At 41.9% G+C, this 18,788-nt stretch overlaps 1 protein-coding gene across 1 annotated transcript in view; it reads right to left on the reverse strand.

Moving 5' to 3' along the window:
• The window catches only part of GOLM1 (golgi membrane protein 1), a 76,123-nt gene that overhangs the window by 21,646 nt on the left and 35,689 nt on the right, over positions 1–18,788 (reverse strand). The window contains exons 4-6 of the mRNA XM_003782991.2: positions 13,023–13,077; positions 8,966–9,068; positions 2,876–3,005 (exon numbers count right to left, since the gene is read on the reverse strand). Of these exons, the coding sequence (XP_003783039.1) occupies positions 2,876–3,005; positions 8,966–9,068; positions 13,023–13,077 (288 nt within the window). The remainder of the gene's footprint in view (positions 1–2,875; positions 3,006–8,965; positions 9,069–13,022; positions 13,078–18,788) is intronic.

Raw genomic sequence — 18,788 nt, forward strand, 5'->3', positions numbered from 1 at the left:
CCAAAAAAAAAAAAAGAAAGAAAATACTTTAAAAATAAATAAATAAATAAAAACAGAAAAATTAGACAGGTATATATGCCTATAGTCCTGATCGCTGACAAGGCTGAGGCAGGAGGATCACCTGAACCTAGAAGTATGAGACTGCTGTTAGCCAGATTAATGCCATGGCACTTGAGCCTGGGCAACTATATATCAATAGTTGGCAAGGATATGAAGAAGTCGGAATGTAAAATGGTACGGTCATTTTGAAAGACAGTCTGGCAGTTTCTCAATACATTAAATGTAGATTACCCTATGACCCAGCAGTTCCACTACTAGGTAATACTAAGAGAAACAAAAACATACCTGTGGTATTGGCATAAAAATAGAGACATAAAGGCGGCGCCTATGGCTCAAAAGGGTAGGGCACCGGCCACATATGCCAGAGGTGGCAGGTTCAACCCAGTCCCAGCCAAAAAAAAAAAAAAAGAGAGAGACATAAACCTATTAATCAGAATAGAGAATCCAGATACAAAACCAAGCTTATATTGCCATACAGTCTTTGACAAAGCAAAGAAAAGCATACACTGTGGGGGGAAAAAACCTATTCAATAAATGGTACTGAGAGAACTGGATAACCACATGTAGGTCCTACCATTCACACCTCTCACCACTCACAAAAATTTAATTCACTATGGATAAAAGATTTAAACCAAAGGCATGAAATTTTAAGAATTCTAGAAGAAAATGGTGGAAAAATTCTTACAAATATCAGCCTATGGAAAGAACGTACAAGGAAGACACCAATGGCAATCACAGCAACAAGAATAGACAAGACCTGATCAAGTTTAAAAGTTTCTGCACAGTCGAGGACACTATCAACAAAGCAAATACATAACGTATGGAATGGGGAAAGATATGTACATCCCACATATCCAGTAAAGGATGGATAACCAGAATCAACAAAGGACTCGAGCAACTCAACAAGAAAAGATCAAATTATCCTATTAAAAATTAAGGAAGAAACATGAAACATCAGAAACTGTTCTAATGAAGATAGACTAATGGGCAACACACACATGAAAAAATGTTCATGTTCAATGTCTCTAATCATCAGGGAAAAGCAGATCAAAACTACACTGACATATCATCAACCCCAGTGAGAATGGCTCACATCATAAAGTCCCAAGGCAAGAGATGCTGGTGTGAATGCAGCGAGAAAGGAACGCTTAGACACTTTTGGTGCGCTGCAAGCTAATTCAACCTCTATGTGAAGTAGTGTGGAGATTCCTTAAACAACTTAAAATTTTGAACCTGCAATCCCTCTACTAGGTATTTACCCAAAGGAAAAAGAAAGGACATTTTATAATAAAGACACTTGCACTCAAATGTTCCTAACAGCACAATTCACAATTGCAAGGATGTGGAAACAATCCCACCAATATGCCCATCAATACGTGAATGTATTAATAAAATGTAGCATATATACCAAGGAATATGCTCAGCCATAAAACAGATGGTGACCTAGTATCTTTTGTTACAACCTGGATAGAACTGGAGACCAATCTTCTAAGTGAAGTATTGTAAGAATGGAAAAACAAACCCTATAGGTACTCAAAACTAAATGGGAACTAGTTAATCAACACCTGTGTGCTCCATGGAAGCAAAACTCAATGAAACTCAAATGGGGGAGGAGGAGTAAGGGGAAGTGGACTGTCACCCAACGGTACACTGCACAAGTACACTGTACATGTTATAAGTGAAGGGCACACCTATAACTCTGACTTAAAATACACAAAAGCAAAACAAGTAACTAAAACACACACAAATCTTCTACTTATTCATAACAGCATTATTTCCAAAATATGGAAATAACACAAGTGACCATCAACAGACAATGAATAAACAAAATGTGGTTTACCCATACGATGGAATATTATTCAGCTATTAAAAAGGAATAAAATACGGATACAGGCTACCACATGGATAAACTCTGAGCATTACACTAAACAAAAAAAGCCAGACAATAAAAGCCACACATTGTATAATTCCATCCATAGGAAATGTCAAGATAAAGCAAATCCAGGGACAGAAAGTAGATCAGTGGTTGTCCAGGGGACTGGGGATTGGAGGTAAATGATGAGTGAACGAATGGGTTCAGGGTTTCTTTTAGGGCAATAAAAATGTTCTAAATTTTTGTGGTGATGGTTGCCCAACTTTGTGAATACACCCAAAACCAATGAATTGTAAACTTTAGCGGGTGAATCATGGTATGTGAACTATATATAAAAACAAAAGTCTCCCAGACGGCATGGAACAGCAATTTCACAGGCTGTGCTCTGAACAGAGGGCAGGCTCACAGTAAGGACACGGAATGTGACGGTCTAGGCTCCTGACAGGCTCTCCCACTGACCAGGTGGTGTCACACTGGCCACAGAACTCAACCATCTCCATGCACCTCAGTGTCCTCCCAACAGGAATGCAGCAGCAAAGCTCTCCAGGTTGGTGATGAGTTTTTTCTTTTTTTCCCCACATCAATAAGCTGGTCTAGGCTGTGAGGTCTGCACTTGTGGAGTCTGCACGAATTCTGAGTAGTAACAAAACTGAACTGGAGGACACCCAGTTATCCTAAAAGAATTGCTATTGGATGTGAGCTTTAAATAAAATAATTCTTGTAAAGGCCTGAGCTAGAGATCAGCAACTATAGGCCAGCACACAAGGTTGAAGAGTCTGTGCATCCCAGGACCAGGTTTGCTCAGTTCTAGCTCAGGGAATCAAACTGGCAAAGGACAGCAGAGATTAGAGCAAATCAGATAGTAGGTAAAAGGAACAAAATGCCTGAAGAGAACACAAGAATACCTCCTAGAAATCCTTGGCAGAAAATCCCCAAAGTTACCTGCTGACTTGGGTCTTTTTTTTCACTCAGGTCTCTGGAAGCTACAGCCTCATTTCCCTTTTTGGTGACTTCTTCTATGCGTTCCTCACATTGCTCCTTCACTTCCTTCATCTGATTGATGCACTGGCTCCTTGGTGAAAGAAAGCAAAAGGAGGGACAAATGTCTATGAGTATGTCTCTGTTGGACTGAGAAATCCTCTTCAATAAGAGACAACAGGCCATCTTTTTCCTGCTTCAGGCACTTTATCTGAAGAGGGCAATTAAGACAGGGTAATATGTGTGTTTCAAACTATTAAATGACAAAAAAAAAAAACTACAGTTAACTGAAACTCACTATAAATTTGTCACATTGTTCTAAAAACAGGTGAACTTTATTGATTAGGAAAACAAACTATTTTTAAGTGAAGCATGGTGGTAGGCACCTATATTCCCAGCTACTCAGGAGGCAGGAGGATTGCTTAAGCCCAAGAATTCAAGACCAGCCCAGGCAACATAGAAAGACTCCAGTCTCTTAAAAACAAATAAACAACAACAAAAAATTTAACATACAATCTACAGAATATATATATACAAACACACACACACATATATATATGTATATACACACACAAAGACCATCCAAAGGTAACAAACTGGTCAACATATGGACATAGTCAACACAAGGAACTCAGCAGGCCTAGTACTGATACATACACGGAGTTTATGTCTGGTTTATGAAAATTAGGTCAACTTAAGGAGGTGGTCAGTGTAGGGAGATGGTTCTACTGTACACTGGTCTTTGTTCCTGGCTACTGATACGGAGAGTCTAAAACCCTTGGAGTTTCCTGGTAAGAGTGTCTTGATTTTCATAACCAGCTCCTCAGGACCAAGCAAAGTTTATGCTAATTAGGTGACTAATGGGGGTGCAGCAGGGAGGGGGTGTTAGTTGGTTGTTTCAGGGCCTGACAGAAAACCAATCACATGACTGGAAGGTTAGAACTTTGAGCTTCATGTCCTCTGGGGAGGGGAGACGGAAAGGAGATTAAGTTCAATCACAAGGCCACTGATTTAATCAACCATACTTATATAATAAAACCTAGATAAAAACTTTGGGCCATGAAGGTCAGTGAGCTTCCTGGCTGGTGAACACAGATACCCTGGAAAGGTAGAACCCTGACTTCATGGGACAGAAGGTCCTACTAGCCACGCCCTATCCCACTATACCTTATGAGTATCTACCAAGTGTCTGTTCTGTCATATGGTAAGTATTAGCTCACCTGAATTCTGAGTCATTCTGGCAAAGTATCACACCTAAGGGGGTGGTGAATCACTCTAATTTTGAGCCAGGTGAGCAGAAGTGATGGTGGCTGGAGGACAACTAGGACTTGTTGCTGGCATCTGAGCTGAGAGCAGTCTTGTGGAATAGAGCTCCACAACTTGTGGGGTCTGCACTAATTCTTGGTAGTATCAAAACTGAACTGAACTGGAGGATACCCAGTTGTCCTAAAAGGATTGCTGTTGGATGATACTTTGAAGGATCACTTCAGCTTTCTGCCTGGAATTTATCTTAACAATATTTTAACAAGCATCACAGCTATGAAGGAATTGAAAGAATCACCCACTTATTTTATAAATAAGGAAGCTCAAAGATGACCGGATTGTATGCTGTGGACCAGAATCACAGAGAGAGAAACTGTTGAGGCTAAAACTGGAAGTCAGACTCCAGGCTTCCTGCCTATGCCGTACAGACAGCTTTTTCTGAGTTATATGCATTTCGGAGCCAAGTTTGAGTACTAACACTAAATCTCTAACTCTAGGAATATATCCTTCAATTCAAAGCACGACTGGGTCACAATGTACCACACACACAAAAGATACCAGGTGCTTTAAAAATAATGAAATGCATAGTTCCTGACCTTGGACAGCTGCGAAATAAAGTGAAAAATTAATTTAAATAAAATTCTCACAAACATACAAGCCACAGGTGGTCCACTAGTACAAAGGAGCTTTAAACACAGCACAAAAGAGAGAAGGACTAAACGAGCAGGTCATTTGCTTCCCTACTAAAGGGAAGTACTGGTTTCACCTGCTCCCAGCCCTGCCAAAATCTAGTACCAAGAGCTCTGAGCATTCTTCCACATTCTAGCTCCACACCAGTAAGCAGAACAATCTCAACACAGAGCTCAAATTCTGAGACAAGGTCATGCCGGTTGTGACAAGTCTTACTCCCTGGAGGTCTTACGCTGGTTTTTTCTTACATGCATATATGATAAATGTCCCAGCATTTACAAAAGCTAAACTGGACAGACATTCAGGACTTGACCAGTAGAGATTATTCTAACTGGTGTAACTGATGGCCAGAGTACCATTAACAGAATGTGCTCAGTACAGGAATCTATCAAGGTGGTGATTAATCATCCAGGACATAGAAGTACGACTAGTATGCTCCAGTATCAACATTTGTGAACCCTGTTTCCTCACAGCATGGAGATGAAATGGCCAACAGTCTATCTCATGTGCTGACTCTAAGTGCTCTGGGTAGACAGAATGAAAGGCTATGTTTGGATCTAGTGCAGTGATTGCTTAGTGATGTCTGCCACAGGTGTAGGAATAAGAAATGGGATGTGTGCTGACTGAATCTGGAGAAAAAACCCTAACTTGTACATCAGGAAGCCTTGCCTTTCAATCTTAGTCCTGCCTTATATAAAAAAAGGATGAGACTAGACAGGATGTTTTAATGGAGATGTGCAGCTATGTTTCAAGGGCTCTGTGAAGTTCCACAAATTGAACACACAACTTTATATATATGTGTGTCCACTTATAAATTTGTTAACAAAGTGTCCACAACTTTTATCAGATTCTCAAAAAGTGTTTATAATGCAAAGAAAGTTAAGAGTACCTAGCTCTTTCTGGCTTCCAACATTTCACAAACATCACTCCCAGGAAGCATCTGTAACTATTATAGGGTCTCGGGCATAGTTTGTGAAATAGAAGAGTCAGCCAGAAAGAGCTTTTAATCTAGATGTCAATCTGTTATGAGAAAAAGGAGTGCATCCCACATGTACACCCAGCCAGGTGGGAATTGTTCACTCACTGCCCTAAAACTCACTCTTGTAAGCAGAAAGCAGTGCTTCCTTCCCTGCCACTGGGCCCTGGATGATTTCCAGCTAGTTCAAAATCTTCTGGGTCAACATTAATCAAGTGAGGTCATCAATGGCTTTTTGTATTTCAAGTAATAGAAGAGACGCACTGTTATTAAGGGGTCTTTTAAGGATGAATAATTAAACATTTTTGTCTGAATGCAATTCTTTGATTATCAGCCTAACTCAGGGTGTCTCAACCCTGGTCTTATAGACATTTTGGGCCAGATAAAACTTCATTGTGGGTGGGGAGCTGTCCTGGGCATCATAGGATGTTCAGCAGCATTCCACTGAGTTGTGAGCAACAAAAATATCTCTAAACACTGCCAAAGATTTCCTGGTGGCAAGACTGAAGCTTTTGAGAAGAAGTGGCCATGTAGATGTCTAAAATTTTTTCACAAAACAATCTGTCAATTTACAACTAATAACAAGCTAAACCTACAATTGAGTCTCTTTTAGAAGGAAATAATGCAAAATAATTTTTAAAAGAGAAAACATTTTGGAGCTATATGGATTTTTATATGTAAAGAAATAAAAAAAATTAATTAAAAAATTAAAAATGGGCTGGGTTAGGTGGTTCACATCTAGAATCCTAGCACTCTGGGAGGCCAACGCAGGTGGACTGCCCTGAAGTTTAAGACCAGCCTGAGCAAAGCAAGATGCACCCCCCTCCACCCTATCTCTACCAAAAATAGAAAAACTAGTCAGGTGTTGTGGTGGGCACCTGTAATCCCAGCTACTCAGGAGGCTAAGTGGATTGCTGGAGCCCAAGAGTTTCAAGTTGCTGTGAGCTATGAGGCCACAGCACTCTACCCTGGGTGACACAGTGAGTCTCAAAAAAAAAAAAAAGTTAAAAATAAAAGAAGTGGCTTGGCGCCTGTGGCTCAAGTGGCTAAGGTGCCAGCCACATACACCTGAGCTGGCGGGTTCAAACCCAGCCCAGGTCCCCTGAACAGCAATGATAGCTGCAACCAAAAAACAGCTGGACGCTGTGGCGGGTGCCTGTAGTCCCACCTACTTGGGAAGCGAAGGCAGGAGAATCACTGGAGCCCAGGAGCTGGGGGTTGCTATGAGCTGTGATGCCACAGCACTCTACCCAGGGTGACAGCTTGAGGCTCTGTCTCAAAAATAAATAAATAAAAATAAATAAAATAAAAGAAGCTATAGTCCATCTATAGTCATTACTTGGGAGACAAGTCTATTTTATTTTGAAAAATAAAGTTCTTGTGATAAAAAGAAATATGTAAACCAAGTAAGTAAAAAAACTTAAAAATTTTTCATAGTAACTACAATTATGTTAAAAATTCTTAGACAAACAGGCATGATGGCCCATGCCTATAATCATGGCACTTTGGCAATCAAGGCAGAAGGATCACCTTGAGGCCAGGAGTGGTGAAGGATCAGCTGTAGCCAGGTATGGTGGTGTGCATCTGTAGCCCCAACTTTTTGGGAGGCTGAGGCAGAACAACTGTTTTAGCCTAGCAGTTTGAAGCTATAGTGACCTATGAGGAGGCCACTGCTCTCTAGCCTGGGAGACAGAACAAACTCTATTAAAAAAAGAAAAAAAATCATAAAAACTTGGGCATGGACTCCAGAGAAGTCAGCCAAAGGGAAAAACAGTCACATGACGGCTGGGTCATAGGGGAGGGAAGGGGAAAGTTCTCTCAGAATCCCAAACTTCCCATTCTTTAATTATATTGTAATATTGCTTTTATGAGAGAAAAGGGAGGGAAATAAATAGACTAACCTTATTCTCTACCTTGTAAATTGTTATTTACTATCTTCCCAAGGGGTCTGGCTCACTTTCTAAAAGTTTATTGCTTTGTTATGATTATAAAAGTACTCCAATGTCACCACAGAAATATGGAAAAACACTAAAAATCTCAAGAAAACAAAACACCCAAAATGCCATCACCTGGTAATAAATCGTATTCGTACTTTGCCGAAACTCTAGGAATTTGATTTAGCTCACACCTGAGCACTTTGGGAACACATTTTTTGGAGACAGAGTCTCACTTTGTCACCCTTAGTACAATGCCACAGCATCACAGCTCACGGCAACCTCAAACTCTTGGGCTCAAGAGATTCTCTTTCCTCTGCCTCCTGAGTAGCTGGGACTATAGGCACCTACCACGATGCCTGTCTATTTTTAGAAATGGGGTCTCGCTCTAGCTCAGGCTGGTCTAGAACCTGTGAGCTCAGGCAATTTGCCTGCCTCAGCCACCCTGAGTGCTAGGCAGGGTGAGCCACCACACCCAGCCTGGGAATACATTTTTAAAGGCATTAGGACTGTTGACTTAAACCAGTACTACCTGCACTTTATAGACTTCTAAGTTACATTATGTTTTAAAGCATGCTGAGTACTTCATTTCCTTTTTTTTTTTTTTTTTGAGACAGAGTCTCACTAAGTTGCCCTCCATAGAGTGCCATGATGTCATAGCTCACAACAACCTCAAACTCTTTGGGCATAAGTGATTCTCCTGCCTCAGCCTCCCAAGTAGCTGGGACTATAAGCATCCGCCACAACACCGGGCTATTTTTTTGGCTGTAGTTGTCATTGTTGTTTGGCAGGCCCAGGCTGGGCTCAAACCCGCCACCTCCAGTGTATGTGGCTGGGGCCCTAGCTGCTTGAGTGACAGGTGCTGAGCCGAGTACTTCATTTCCTGCTGAGAACCGCCCTGTGTGTGTGTGTTTGTGTGTATGTACCTTTCTTACTTATTTTATATTAGGGGTCCACTGACTAACACTTACTCACAGCTTTCCAAAGCACTGCTGACACTTACAAAACAAAACGCACAATTTTTAAAGGACATATGTCTTAGGTTGTTCCTTTCTCACAGGGCCCCATGTGGACCAGGTGTACGTTCTGTCACAGGAAAAGCCAGCAGAGGTGATTTCTCTGCCTGCTGCCCTTGCCTTACAACTCACGAGCCTCCCGAGGCATGTGCACTGAGCTCTGAGACACACTTACAGGTCATAGGAGAACTTCCTCTCCAGGTTGGTCTGGTTCTTCTGAAACTGGAGGACATCCTGCTGCAGCTTGCTGTAATTCCTCTGCAGGGTCTTTAACTGGTCTAAACCAAGAGGAGGACAAGGAATTGTTCAGGTCACTGGCATGGCTGTCATGCCTAACATGACAAAGGCAGATGCACACATGAGAACACACAGGGCAAGGACACAAAGGGACTAAGGAGAGGACAGAGATGACCCAAGAACACAGTCCTTCCTTAGTAATCTCTACAGCCCAGCCTCGGAGAGTGCCTTGAGACCAGCAATCCTAAAGGAACCTGCATCTTGATTCTTCCCCAAATCTTTCTCTTAAATCTCCTCTTTGGCATTTTGGGAGGCCAAGACTGGTGGACAGCATTCAAGCTCATGAGTTCGAGAACAGTGTGAGCAAAGAGTAAGACCCTTCATCTCTACTAAAAATGGAAAAACTAGCTGGGCATTGGAACGGGAGCCTATAAGGTCCCAGAGGATCTCCTGAGCCCAAGAGTTTGAGGTTGCTGTGAGCTATAATGACGCCATGGCACTCTACCCACGGTGACAGACTGAGGCTATATCTTAAAAAAAAAAAACCACCACCCCCCCAAAAATCCTCCTTCAACCCTTAAAATCCATTAGGAACTTCTATTTGCCTATTTCTCTCTTAGATATCATAAGCCCTGAGCTGTCCCAAAGAGCCATACATACCACTGTGTCACTCAGCCCCAGCAGACTTAACCCTCTGTCTATAAAACACTGATTTGGGCACCTAGGCCGATAAGCGGCTACTCCTGCAGGACCCCTCTCTAGATTGTTAGGCTACCTGGCAGCATAATCCTCCAACTGCACTTTTCTCCAAGGCCCTGTGCTCATTTAATCACCCAAACCTCTTATCAGGGATGCAGCAGCTTTGTTTGGGGAAATGTATCAGCCCATCCACTCTACCATGACCACACGGAAGCTCTGTGGGAAGGAACAGCAGCTGCCAAAGGGCCAAGCTGTGGTGGGAGGAGGAGCAGCTACACCAGAGCAGGCAGACCTAACAGCCAGGGCCAGGGCACAGCCGGTGACAGACAGACAGGAGCAGAGGTTGGCATGCCCTCAGGTCTCTCCTCCCCTAACTTGACCTACAAGGCTCTATGAGGGAGAAAGGGGGACAAAATGAAATAAAACTGAAGGATTCCATAAACTACTATTACACATAATAGGAACCAATCTCAAAAGCATCTACATGACATTCTCTAGAAGACAAAACTGGAGCAATACAGAACAGCTTCATGGCTGCCTGGGGCCTAGGTAGGAAGACTGACTATAGAGGACTGGGAAATGGGGGTCTGCTGGGTGATAAGTGCATACAGGGTGTGCCAACTCCAACAGTCTGTAAGATTCCTAGTCAGACTTATTCAACTAGACACTATAAAGGCTAACATTATAGTGTATGAGTTATACTTCAATAAGCCTAACTTTAATAGATGCCATAATCTAACTAAGTATGAAACAGTAGAATATCCCTCAGCAAAAAAGAAAGAAAGAAATGAACTACTGATATCCATAATGACATGGGCAAATCTCCAAACAATTATTCTAGGCTTAGCCTGGTGGCTTACACCTGTTAAGCCCAGCACTTTGGGAGGCCAAAATGGGAGGATCATTTGAGGCCAGGAGTTCAAGACCAGCCTGGGCAACACAGCAAGATCTCATGTCTCCTTAAAACTTAGCCAGGTGTAGTGACCTACACCTACAGTCCCAGCTACTCAGGAAGCTGAAGCAGAAGGATCACCTAAGTCCAGAACTTCAAGGCTACAGTGAGTCACGACTACATCACTGTACTCCAGCCTGGGAGACAGTGTGAGACCCTGTCTCTAAAAATTATATTTTTAAAATTATATTGAGTATAAGAAGCCAGTCCACAATGATCTGATTTCATGCACAATTATTAAAATGCAAACTCATCTGTAAGGACAGAAAGCAGGCCAGAGGCTGCCTGGAGGTACAGCAGGAAGATTACCCAGGGTGCACAGATAAGCATTTAAGGATGATGAGATGTTCCCTACACTGACTTTGGCAGCGGTTTTGTGACATGTATGCATATGTCAGAGTTTGTACACTCTGTATAGTTTACTATGTGTCAAATCCACACAAAACAGCCATGGAAAACAAGAAGCAGAGAAAAGGCTGCAGCCATATCCCTGCCCCGGGCCTGACCAGTCTCAGCAGCAATTATCAACTCTGAGAAGCGCCCGTACAGTCAGATAATTTCTTTGTCCCCCAGACAAATTTGACAAAGCAACCTCTTTTCACCTAAGAACTATTAATGGTTTTAGAACCTGATTTGGAGCTATAAGTTTAAACTAGTGCTGTCTAACAGAACCATAATACAAGCCACAGAGGGAATTATTAATTTCTTAGTAACCACATTTTTTTTTCTTTTGAGACAGTGCCTAAACCTGTCACCCTAGGTAGAGTGATATGATATCACAGCTCACCGCAACCTCAAACTCCTGGGCTCAAGCGATTCTCCTACCTCCACTTCCCAAGTAGCTGGGACTAAAGGCACCAGCTAAAGACAGTTTGTGTAAGTTTCATGAAGGAAATCTAAATTCAAGGTGACCCAATGCAAACAGGTCATATACAGAGGAAACCAAAACAATGTATACATATTTTAAAAAAGAAAAAACTAAAATGCCCAGCTATTTTTTGGTTGCAGCCATCATTGTTGTTTGGCAGGCCCAGGCTAGATTCAAACATATGCTCAGGCATATGTGGCTGGCGCCTTAGTTGCTTGAGCCACAGGTGATGAGCCAGTAACCACATTTTTAAAAAGTAATGTTTTAATATTAAACCCAAACAATACAAAATATGTCAACATATAATGACTGTAACAATTATGATAGATATTTTAAATTATTTTGTTTTACTGAGTCTTTGAGATGTATATTTGACAATTACAGCACATCTCAATTCTATTAATTTTAAATTAAGTTAAATTTTCACTAGAAATTCTTGATTGGAATTTAGATTTCATAAAATTTAAAATTAGGAAGTAGACTGATCTACCCATATTGTCCCAAGCATACTTAAGTTTCTAAATAACTAAGCAGAGTGTCAGTTTCAAATAAAAAGTACTGAAAACTTAACAAAAATCCCAGCTGTCAAACAGAGTCAGTCAGAGGACCAAAGAAATGGAATTAAATGAGGCTGACAGTTTGTGTAAGTTTCATGAAAGAAATCTAAATTCAAGGTGACTCAATGCAAACAGGTCATATACAGAAGAAACCAAAACAATGCATACATATTTTAAAAAAGAAAAAAACTATTAAATCTGTAATACTCAAGTCACATTTGACTTCTGCAATTACAAGAGGTGCTCAACGTGACTTGTACCCATCTTTTGTTCAGTATATATTAAGTATCACAATTTAAATACAGTTTTTTTTTCTTAAAATGTATATATATATATCTTTGGCACCCTCTGTATATACCACATGTACACATACATACATATGTTGTATATATATAAAATAAATTGTACATATCATATATAATACTTAAGATATTCATAATTAAGAATCTGGGTTCTGGCTCGGTGCCTGTGGCTCAAGCGGCTAAGGCGCCAGCCACATACACTGAGGTGGCGGGTTTGAATCCCCAGCCCGGGCCCGCCAAACAACAATGATGGCTGCAACCAAAAAATGGCCAGGCGTTGTGGCGGGCGCCTGCAGTCCCAGCTACTTGGGAGGCTGAGGCAGGAGACTCGCTTGAGCCCAGGAGTTGGAGGTTGCTATGAGCTGTGATGCCATGGCACTCTACCCAGGGGGATAGCTTGAGGCTCCATCTCAAAAAAAAAAAAAAAAAAAAGAATCTGGGTTCTTCTGTACACAACAGCTTGCAATGTATTATTCAGCAATATTTTTAAAAGGAAAGCCTTTCAAGGAGATCAGTAAAGCAAAAAGAATAGACTGAAGATTGCTCAACTACTTATAAGGCACCCCACTGCTCCTGGAAGGCCAGGGCCTGGGGTACATTAGGAGAGTAGAACTTACCTTGTAGGACTCTGATAAGCCTCTCACTTGTGGTGATATTATTCACCAGAACTGCCTGCAAGGAAGATAAACACAAAGTAAATACAAGTGGGAAAAAAGGGAAAAGAACCACCCCCTCCCCCAACCCAAAGCGGCAGGCAGGGAAGAAGCTGGGCAGACAGCTGTCTGGTCTGACTATCCAATGTCTACAGCTGAAAAGGAACATGCCTGTTTAGAGATTTGCTTTCCAGCCACCAGCCTGTACCCTGAGGAAGGAGGAAATGGATCCTTGGCTCTGTTCCAGCCCAAGGAAACTGTGGCTCCTCCACGAAAGGCCCCAGGCCTGGTTTTCCACACCCCCTACCCCCCCATCCCTGCCCCAGACAGAAGTGCACAGGGCACCTGCAGGGCTGGATCTGCAACCTCACACCAAATGTCCTCAATCAGAATGTGAACAGCAAATGCCAGGCTGGCTAAAAGAAGAAGGGAAATGGAATGTACCAAGGGGCCTTGGCTAATGAGGCCGCTTGATGCATTTTAACTTCAGGCCATGCTGCAGTCAACAGTCTACAAGCTTAGGAATGGAGGATTTCACACATAGTCACACTGAGTTGAGAAAGTCAAGACAAGGGCAGAAGCCAGCCAGGACTCAAAATAACAATAAAGAGAAGTAAAAAGTAAGGCAAGCAAGCATCAGTTAGGTATAGCCACTGGCCAGTGTGCACTGAGGAATCACCCTATGCCAGGGGCTTTGCTAGGCATGTCCCATCTATATGCTTACTGACTCTTCCAATAGGTATATGTCGTCCCATCTCAGGGGACAGGACAGACTGCTTAAGCTGCTCAAGATTACTTGTTTATTAATAGGAAAAGCAAATTTCAGCTCTGATGGGCATGCTCCAGAAAGGAAGTTCTTCTATTTGCCACATTGCTACAAGTTAAGAGCAGGACAACAATTTAGGGGACTGCACCCAATGATAAAAACAGGCATAAGCCTGAAAAAGCGGGGAACAGAATATTAAACATTGGAATACATAATACAGGGTAAGTGTTGCATAGTAAACACACAGGCAGCACATATGTGCTGGGTCACACTAGCAAAATTTCATACTGTGTCCCCATCAACAAAGCTTGGAAATACTTCACTTTTGCCGTGACATGGAGACATATTACTGGTTAGCAGTGGATGGTGAGAACCACGCCATCCCCTCTTCCTCTGCCTCCTGCTTCCTTGAGGACCTTTCCATGCAGCCTTCATTCTTTCTTGGGCCTGGACAGAGAGAAGGCTTATAGGAAGCAACAGCTCTGGGGGTTAAATGATATGAACGCAGGGGCGTGTACCCAGAAATGATACCTAACCACATAAATCTGGCATTTGTTTTCAGAGATCTGAGCATACAGAACATTTCCTGAGGCAACAGTTAAAAAAGGTCATGGTGAAAATATGGGTAAAATTCATCTCTCAGGAAGAAATTATCCACAGATGTATTTGTAAACTCCACAAGAGCAGGGGTGGCGGCAGAGAACAGGAAGGGAATGAGAGACCTACACAGTGGAATCAGATTCACACGCCTCCCAGTTCCTGCTACTCTTGGAAAAACTTGGCACAACTGAAAAGACAAAGGATTACCATACGATCACGTAATCTCATTTTTGGATATAAACACAAAAGAACTCAACACGGGATCTCCAAGAGACCATGTGCAACACTGCGTTCACTGCAGCATTATTCATAATAGCCAACAAGTGAAATCAACCCAAGTAACCACAGATGGAGAAACAAAAAAGCAAAATGTGGTATACATGTATGTGTATATGCTGGAATACTATGCAGTCTTTAAAAACGAATTATGACACACACCACAACACCCATGAACCTCAGCGACATGATGCTAAGTGAAAATTTAAGTCAGTTACAAGAAGACAAATATTATATGATTCTATTTATGTAAAGCACCTAAAGTAACCAAAATAATAGAAACAGAAGTAGAAAGGAGGTTGCCCAGGGTGGCAGAGGGGAAAGAAGGACTTGGTGTTTAGTGGGTATAAAGTCTCAGTATCGCAAGATGAAAAAGTTCTAGACTCTCTTGTATGAATATACTTCACATCTCTGAACTATATGCGTAAATTTCCACTGTGCACAGATAACAAAACCACCTTCACAAAACAGAAAATAAAGGGACACTTAAATAATTATGTTGATTATCCTCAAAGCTGATGTGTCCTAGCTAAATCATTTGTATAAAAATTATGGCAATTTGACTTGTTGCTTTTCCATCTATTCCCCTTAGCTCCCCACAAAAAAATCCACATTAGAGTACACAGCTCTCTGAGGTCTCTGCAATATTTCTTTCTCCATGCGACTTTATTCTTCCAAGGAAGATATATTTTCCTTATCTTCCCCCACCTACTCATTTATGCGTGGAAACACATGGCCTCCATCTAAAACCAATAAGGATCATAAAATACTATAAAGATCTTTTATATATAGCTTTACATTTATAGAAAATATCTTTCTGAATCATTTTCAGGAAAACTATGAAAATGTTTCCTAGCATCTTTTGGGATTCAGTGCTATATAAGAAAGAAAAACACCCTATATTCGACAAAATTATTTTTAAATGAATTATATATTCTACTCTGAACAACTAACAAATGGGGGGGAAAGGCTGTTTTCCCCCATTTGGGGTGCCTGGTGACTTTGGGGGGGAAACTGCACTCCTGATGCTTGTGAAACTATCCCCTGAGACCACTCAGTCATAGACAAGAATGCAGTAAGTGCCACTAGAATTTAACTGCAAACCAAACTCCAAGGTGTCATGGTGAATCACTCACATACAAATTTATTATAACCACTCTATTTGGGGAAACAAGTATATTTGATCAAACTATTTCTACATTAGATTCCTAGAAAGATAAGCTCAATGTGGAGAAGAGACACTAAGAAAGGGACTTCAAAGAGGATGGAGGGCCTGTAAGAATGTGGGTATGAAGGTAATTTTTTTTTTTTTTTTTTGAGACAGAGCCTCAAGCTGTCCCCCTGGGTAGAGTGCCGTGGCATTACAGCTCACAGCAACCTCCAACTCCTGGGCTCAAGCGAGTCTCCTGCCTCTGCCTCCCAAGTAGCTGGGACCACAGGCGCCCGCCACAACGCCCGGCTATTTTTTGGTTGCAGCCGTCATTGTTGTTTGGCGGGTCCGGGCTGGGGATTCGAACCCACCACCTTAGGTGTACGTGGCTGGCGCCTTAGCCAGTTGAGCTATAGGCGCTGAGCCGGTATGAAGGTAATTAATGACCAATAGAAAGAAACCATCAATGACCAATAGGAAAGGGCAATATGGCCTGGAGGTGCAGAGAAGCCAATGAAAGACTTGCAGCCAATTTCAAACAGAATATTTACACTGCTGCAGACCCTTTTTATCTCTCACATTCTCTCCTCCATGGAGAGATTCTCCACATTCTCTCTCTCCACTTCCAACTCTTTGGAAGTACTCTAAGCCTTGCCTTTATTCTTCCCAAATAAAATTTCTCTTTGTTATCCTGAAACTTGTGTAGGTTACTCTTACTTTCCTCCACACTGCCACTGCTGCTCCAGTTTTATTTTCAATTTCTACTCACTTTGCTTTCAGTAACTGTCATGCCTTGGTTGAACTTTCTAGCTCAGCTGAGTAACTAAACCAGGTCAACTGGGTTTAGGGAACCAGTACCCCAACCCACATGAAATGTTTCATAATATATTTTTAAAGCAACATATCTATAATAAATTAACACATTTTGAAAGCTCAGTGAGATATTAACAACTAATCTTCAAATATTAATTTTGAAAAGCTCACTTGTAAGCAAGATGCTGATCCTATTATAGGAAGCAGAAGGCAACTTTTACTGCTGTATTTATTTGGCTCATGAAAATAAACAACCTGGGCTGACTGCCTGTAGCATAGTGGTTACAGCACCAGCCACATACACTGAAGTTGGCAGTTATAAACCTGCCCTGGGCCAGCAAATCAACAATGACAACCACAACAAAAAATAACTAGGCATTGTTGCAGGCGCCTATTATAGTCCCAGCCACCTGAGAGGCTGAGGCAAGTGAGTCACTTAAGCCAAGAGTTTGAGGTTGCTGTGAGCTGTGATGCCACAGCACTGTACCAAGGACGACAGAGTAAGACTCTATTTCAAAAAAAAAAAAAGAAAGAAAAGAACAGAACCAACCTGCTTTGAGGTGTGGGTCCACCTTAAACCTGTGTGGCTAAAGCCTTACTTAAAAAGGACCCTCACCCCACCTAACCCTTGTCTTAGGTGCTTTATAACTTGTTTATACTGAAATTCCTGTTAATACCTCGGGAAGATGAACCTTAAAATGCAAAAGTTAATCAACTGTAGTGACCTTAGAACCACAGTTTAAGAATGAACAGAAGAATATTCACCAGAGTCTTCTTTTTACCCCTTACCAATTTCAAAATCGTGCTATCCAATTGAAATGAAATGTCAGTCACATACGGAAATTTAAGTTTTCTAATAGCCACATTCAATCAAGTAAAAAGAAACAGGTTGGGCAAGAGATCTGAAGCTATTTCCCCAACAAAAACATAAATCTTCGAACATGAAAAGATGCTCAACATCATTAGTTGAGCCCTTAGTAGAGTGTCGTGGCATCGCAGCTCACAGCAACCTCAAACTCTTAGGCTTAAGTGATTCTCTTGCCTCAGCCTCCCAAGTAGCTGGGACTACAGGCACCCGCCACAATGTCTGGCTATTTGGGGGTTGTAATTGTCATTGTTGTTTGGCAGGCCTAGCCTGGGCTCAAACCTACCACCTTCCGTGTATCTGGCTGGCACCCTAGACGCAGATCTACAAGCACCAAGCCCAGCATCATTAGTCTTACAAGAAATGCAAATCACAATGAAAAGATACCACTTCACGCCCATCAATATGGCTATAATTTTAAAATAGGAAAATAACAAGTGTTTACAAGGATATAGAAAAACTAGAGAAAAATTAGAATATTCACACACAGCTGACAAGAATGTAAAATGGTACAGCCACTGTGAAAAAATCTGTCAGCTCTTCAAGTTACCATATGACCAAAAGAAATGAAAACATATCTATACACAAAAACATTCCCACAAATGTTCACAGAAGAATTTTTCATAACAGCCCAGAAGTGGAGGGGGGAGGCCATGGAGCAAGATGGCAGACCAGAGGGATCATTCAGCTGAGCTCTCCTAGAACCACTGAGGAAAAAGAGAGAACCCAGCCACACCTGGCATGGGACCTTACTCAGAGTCGTAGCTCAGGGACCACAGCAAGGAGGTGGTAAACTGGATACACCTTATGATCCAGAGGACCGGAAATCTGGTGAATTAAGCAAGTGATTGCGATTGGCTGGGATAGGCTGGTACCCCACGAGGTCCAGGAGAGGAGGAAGCCTTTCTGGAGTTTTCAGTTGGGGGAAACTATGCATTGAGTGGAAAGCTTGGAAGATTGGGCAGACTCAAACAGTATACAGCAACAAGATCTGAATGCTGGTTGGAGTGGATCTCCTATAGGTTTGGTGGCTAGCAAGGCAGCCATACTGAGGTCTCAGCAATTGGGGGCTGCCATTATGGGAAGGTCATGAGAAGGTCTTAGCAGGGGCCTAAAGCACAGCTATCTTGATTCCATCTGCCAGGATCAGAAGTCCACTCTTGGGATAGGCTGAAGGACTTCCACATCCCATGGGAACTAGAGTCAGGGAGCACTGTGAAATTTGCCTCTGAAGGATTCTTACGACTTTTTTTTTTTTTT

Source organism: Otolemur garnettii, unplaced genomic scaffold, assembly GCF_000181295.1.
Source record: "Otolemur garnettii isolate 467f Iridium unplaced genomic scaffold, OtoGar3 scaffold00006, whole genome shotgun sequence".
Taxonomy (NCBI): domain Eukaryota; kingdom Metazoa; phylum Chordata; class Mammalia; order Primates; family Galagidae; genus Otolemur; species Otolemur garnettii.